The sequence below is a fragment of the Prunus avium genome, chromosome 6 (assembly GCF_965620075.1).
Source record: "Prunus avium chromosome 6, drPruAviu1.hap1.1, whole genome shotgun sequence".
In the NCBI taxonomy this organism is placed as follows: domain Eukaryota; kingdom Viridiplantae; phylum Streptophyta; class Magnoliopsida; order Rosales; family Rosaceae; genus Prunus; species Prunus avium.
In genome coordinates, this window is record NC_142289.1 from 10,127,098 (window position 1) to 10,132,770 (window position 5,673).

The 5,673-nt window shown below is 35.8% G+C and overlaps 1 protein-coding gene across 1 annotated transcript; it reads right to left on the reverse strand.

The window, feature by feature from the left end:
• Positions 1-2,992: 2,992 nt before the first annotated feature.
• Positions 2,993-5,673, reverse strand: LOC148293620 (ubiquitin-conjugating enzyme E2 1-like). Its single transcript, XM_088255563.1, has 6 exons — positions 5,048-5,673; positions 4,856-4,940; positions 4,646-4,738; positions 3,502-3,590; positions 3,324-3,409; positions 2,993-3,215 (listed from the first exon to the last, which is right to left on the reverse strand). The coding sequence occupies exons 1-6, from the start codon at positions 5,111-5,113 to the stop codon at positions 3,173-3,175; spliced, it is 462 nt and encodes a 153-aa protein (XP_088111689.1). The 5' UTR covers positions 5,114-5,673; the 3' UTR covers positions 2,993-3,172.

The following is a 5,673-nucleotide window of genomic DNA, read 5'->3' on the forward strand; positions in this document are numbered from 1 at the left end:
CTGATGCATGAAAGATGATTGGTCTATGATGAAAGAGTGCATTAATTTGCCGAGTGTTTTAAGATGAGCTTGTAACTAAGCAGAGTATTAAAGTGATTGTTTTATGATGAAGTTTAAACTAAGTGAAGTGAGCAAGATTGATTAGTCAAATCTACGCTAGGTAGCGTGTGAGTCTGCATTAAGCACGCCTTATCCACTTGGGTTCATAGGGCCCTCATACACTATGAGCATTAATTTATTTTATCATTTAACAGAAAGAGGAAAAGAAATGGAAAATACAAGGGGGCATAAAGATTTTTATCTTTTAGAACCAATTATTGTGCAACTAAACCTCAGAAATATGTTTGTATTCTCTTTGGAGTTGCTTTCTTGTGTTTAATTTTAATTTTTTTTTTGGGAATTTTGAAAATGTTATAATTTTAAAGTTCTTACTAATGAAGGGATTTTAAACACATCACAAGTTATAATTACCCCCACAGTCCACTACATAGATTAAAATGACAATCAGATGAAATGAATTTCTGGCTCTGAAACTCGTGAGATCTCTATTACAATAATGTCAAGTTTTCTAATCAAGTCGACCACAATCTTTTCTCTTCGTCGAAGTCAATCTACTTAATGCCAAACAAGTGTTCTTTAAGCTTTTGGACCTGAGCTACGCTAATAATGCAATGATAATTGAAATAGTATATGGATTCTCCTGATAATTCAAAGCAACTCACATCAAATATGGTTTGATCGTTCCATAATTTGATCCTTTGGCTTTAGGTGGCACAACAGCCTTTTGATATATTTTATTTTTGCCGGTATTGGGGTGGCCAGATTTGACTAACCAACAACGTTAAGCATTATCGAATAGGCTTCTAATGACAAACATTGAAGGAAAGCTTAGAACCATATATGTATATGTGGATATACATTGTGGCGTGCTAGATTTTCGATTTGACAGGGTTGATATATGAATAAAGTCCTAAAATGAAAGGATTGAATCATGGGATTATGTGAAGCGGGTTCTAATGAGTTGTTAGTGTTGTATTAACTTAATAATTGATTAGCGCCAAAAAATATACACGTGCAGTAGTACTATATAATGTTCTCTTGCCAGACTTATGTTATTAAACAAAAGCACGTTATATAACATGTTAGAGTTGTGTACTTACGTAAACCTATCATATTAGAATGACAATTGAGGAATTGCATAGAAGAGCAAACCCACAAGCCCGTTTGATAACCATTTCAATTTTAGTTTTGTGCTAGAGCATAGAGGAAAACCAGGGGAGAATGGAAGTGAGAATGAGAGTGAAGACGGGATTGAGAGGGAAGATGAGAGGGGAAGATGAGAGTGAGGAGTAACAAAAGTAAAAACAAAAACAAAAAGTAATCTATTTGAAATTGTTTTCACTTTTGTTACTCTTCCCTCCCATCCTCCCCTCTTATCCTCTCTCTCAATCTCATCTTCACTCCCATTCTCACTCTCTTTGCCTGAACCGTAAACTAAAATTGAAATGGTTATCCAACGGACCCTAATATAACCAATAATGTTGTACTTGCTTGTTGCACTGCACCCACTTGGTTCTCTTTTTTTTTTTTAATTTTTTTTTAATTTTTTATATTTAATTTATCAAGCACCCAGTTGGTTTCAGTAAGATCAATACCTATCATGTAGTTCGCTGGGGCATTGATTCTAACATCATGTGGGGTATTGAATTTGAGCTATGGAAGCAGCAAATTAACTCCACGAAAAAGAAAGAAAAACCCAGATTGTGCAAATCTGAGTAGAGTGTACGTATCACATATATTCATGGCGGCCGACCCTAGTTCATTACATGTTCCAGTTTTCTGAAGTGCAGAGACAACCCCACATGCTCATGGATAAGAAACGTACCAGCCATTTGTTGTGATGTGAGGCTGCAGCAGCTTAATCTGTGGTTTGATATTTTCATGTACGGTTGGATAAGAACACCAGCTATCTATAGCTTAATCCTTTCATGTTCTAATTAATTAAATATGGGATAACAATCTTATGGTTATGGGGTCATACTTGGATGGTTTGGCTTAAGCTTCTAGCTTAGCTGTACGTGTACCTGCATGCCATAACTCATACGAGAGCTCTAGCTTAGCTAACCCTATCTTCCATTTAGAGATAGCCCAGAGATTGACAGACCTAATACACGTCACGGACAAGGAAATTTATAAATCGTATGAAAATATGGTGCCTCTAACATTACTCATAATCTTTTCATATCGCCGCGAGAACCAAATTAACATTGTATATTTTCTAATAGTGTCTTCATATTGGCATATTGCAAGTATAAGAACCAGTTAAAAGAGTTCAAAATATTGTGATGCTACAATGTATAAGCAAAGTAAAACCTAGATTCCAATGCTTGCACAACTACCGTGAGGTCCTTCACTCAGGATTGGATGGATGAATTTCACAACTAGGGAAAAGAGAGGATCCGAATCTTCTTTACAATCCAATGTTCTCTTGCAAATATTTGACATGTTATGTTATTTTGACTTTTATTAGTTTCTTTTTATCAAAGGGCAAGTCTCTCCAATCCTTCATTGATCATAAGATATTTGGACTTTTGTTCTTCATACAGAATATTTTTCTTGAACTAATTGTTGGCCATACCATTACAAAGCATGAGATTTACATAATAATGAGCCTCTGTTTCTGTTAGTTGCTTGCTTGGTTTTCTTCAGATACTCTGTTGGATAGTTTTCTTAGAAGTTTCAACTTCTATTTACGAAAAAAGAAGTTTCAACTTCTATTTACGAAAAAAGAAGTTTCAACTTCTATTTACCAAAAAGGAAAACTTATTAGGTCTTCCGCATAATGCACATGTGTGCCTTCTTCAAGGCAGCAGGTACATCATTGAGAGAGTGAGTAAATCTTGATCTTGTTAGGAAGCTGACTCCATACCTGAAACAATATTGTCTATGAATTGCATTATTAACACTTGGAACTCTTCGAGATCCACCAAGAGAAAATAAAACACGATTTGACGTGTGTAAATATTGACATAACTTTGTTTGAATGATACATGAGAAGGAAAAGAAAATCTATATGATTGATTACATTCAACAAGTAGAGCATGATACACACAATAAAAAGCTTTCTCCAAAAGTTAAGAGAAAAATAGAAGTGACAAATTCCAGACAGATACTACAACGAATCAATGGAATGACGAGCACAGCGGCGTACCCTCCTACAAATTCCCAAGGAGAAGAGTCAGATTAAGTAGATAGAAATAGAAAGAAAATCATTCGCAAAAAAGAAAAAAATAAAGAAAAGCCCAAATAATATGTTCACAAACTTGTTGTAAGCTTGTATGTCATGCTGATACATGTGAGCGGCCTCGATGTTTGCCGGACTTGCAGGATTTGGATCTGTGAGAAGCGACTGCAACAGTTTATATATCAGTAAACCAGCGTTACGCTCATGCATTATGACTGTGGGAGAGAAGTAAATGAGTTGTGTGATTTGAAAATTACTTGAATAGATGTCAAAATCGTAGATACATTGTGGCAGGGTGACCAAGCATCCTGAATTATATCCATGCACAGTGTACCATCATGATAAACTGCAAAAACCACATAAGTAATCAGTGAAGTTTCTTTTTCTCTTGAAAGAAAAAAAAAGTAAAAATGTAGAAATGTAGATATGTCAATAAACTGCAAGCAGTACTCAACTATACTATTAATTTAAGAAACCCTCTTTGTTGGACGTACATGAAACCAATATACCCCAACTATTTTTAAGCAACTCCGATGATTTATTGAAGAACAAAAGATGATAGGATCATCATACACAATACCCATAATTCAACTTCTGATCCCATTCAAGGAATAAACTTCTAATCAGTATACAAACAAGAAGAGGCCTATTGTCAAACCTCAACATCATTATGCCAAGTTCTTGAAAGTTTAGAAGCATACAGGAAACTGTAGATCCAATCTAGATCTAAATTGTTAATGGTGGTCGAATAACAGTGGACCAGCTATACACTTCTTCATAGGATATCAAGAGGGGAAAACCCATGGTCTTAGACTACTGAAGATAGACCACTCCTCGGACTACTACAATAAGTTTGCATTGAATATTTGTTTGCAGGACTGCAAACAAGTGCGTAAATAGCCTCTTTGATGGCATGTAAAACTTCAAACTAGGGACTTGAAATGTCATGCAGCATAGCTTATTTCTGAAAGAGGACCAAAAACCTCTAAAAATTCCAAATCAATTCAATTTAGGCTTCACATTGTTGTTAGCTTGATATACATTGTTGATTCGTTCTCTAAAAGTTTTAGTTTTTGCGATCCAATGGAATTGAACATTCGGGTACTTTCATGATGGTATTGATGTGAATCAATTAATAGACACTTACACCCTTAATTGTACCAGACTTGATCTATAACTATACAGGTAAAGACCAGATTGATTAATCCCTATCTACAAGAGAAGATTGTAGCAGATTTACAAGTTAAGTTGCAAGGCTTAAATTTTAAGCTTTCGGGTTCTGTAATTGCTAATTTTGAATTGCACAGCGAGGTATGCTTATATAATGGAATCTTAAATGAAAACATAGATATAGAAGGGAATTCATTGCAAGTAGATAGATACAAGATTTATCAAACTTACCATTTGGATGGAACATTTCCGAGGTAAATCGAACCCGAGGCGGCTTCTCGGGGTAACGTTCACCAAATGTCAACCTCAAACTGAAAGCACCACCTGAATTTTCCATTTGCACATCAAAACTCAAAACTCAAACTCAAATTTCCAAATAATAATAATAATAATAATAATAAATAAATAATAATAATAAATTTGAACAGATCTATCTACTACCTTCCCAGGGGCTCTCCTCGGGCCCAAATATGGTGGCGCTCCACACCATCAGGTTATCATCGGACAGAGGGCTGGCGCTGCAACCCTGCAACACAAACAACCCAAATGAAATTCACTAAATTCAGATTGAATTTGATAGGAATTTGAGCTTAATTTGAAGCCTCAATGAAAAATGATACGAAAGGAATTTACCTCAGGAGGCTCGCTTGTTATGGTTCTGAGATCGGACATGAGCCGGAGCTGAGCCGACGTCGCCATTTTAGATGTAAATCACAGAGCTTTGAGTCCTTGTGGACCAAAACCTCGCAGAATATATGTATATATATATATATATATGTAGTAAAGCAAAAGGTACACAGATTTTGGACGACTTCTTTTTCCCCTTTTTTTTAATAAAGGAAGAAAATGAATAAAATAAATGGTGGGGCGAGGTTGGGAAATTGAGGATGAGAATGAAAGAATTTGGGAATATGAAAACCGTTTCTGGAAAACTGACAAAGAAGAAAGGAATCGAAGCTGGCTCTCTCTCTCTCTCTCTCTCTGTGTGCTGTGTGTCTCTGTCTCTTTCTCTGTCTCTGTCTGCGTCTATGTGCGTATGTATAATGTATTTCTCTCAATCTCTATCTGTAACTAAATTCTACTCCTTTTTAATTTTGTTGGCTGGCTATGAGCCTATGACTAATCTTAGCAGCTGGGCTCTCCTGTTTCCCATTCTTAAATTAAATTTGTTCTATCGTTTTCTTTTCTGAGAGCCCCTGGTTTGAGAGTTTGGTTGGTGGCGGTTTGGGCTCTTTTTGGTTTTCGGTGGGTAGATGGAT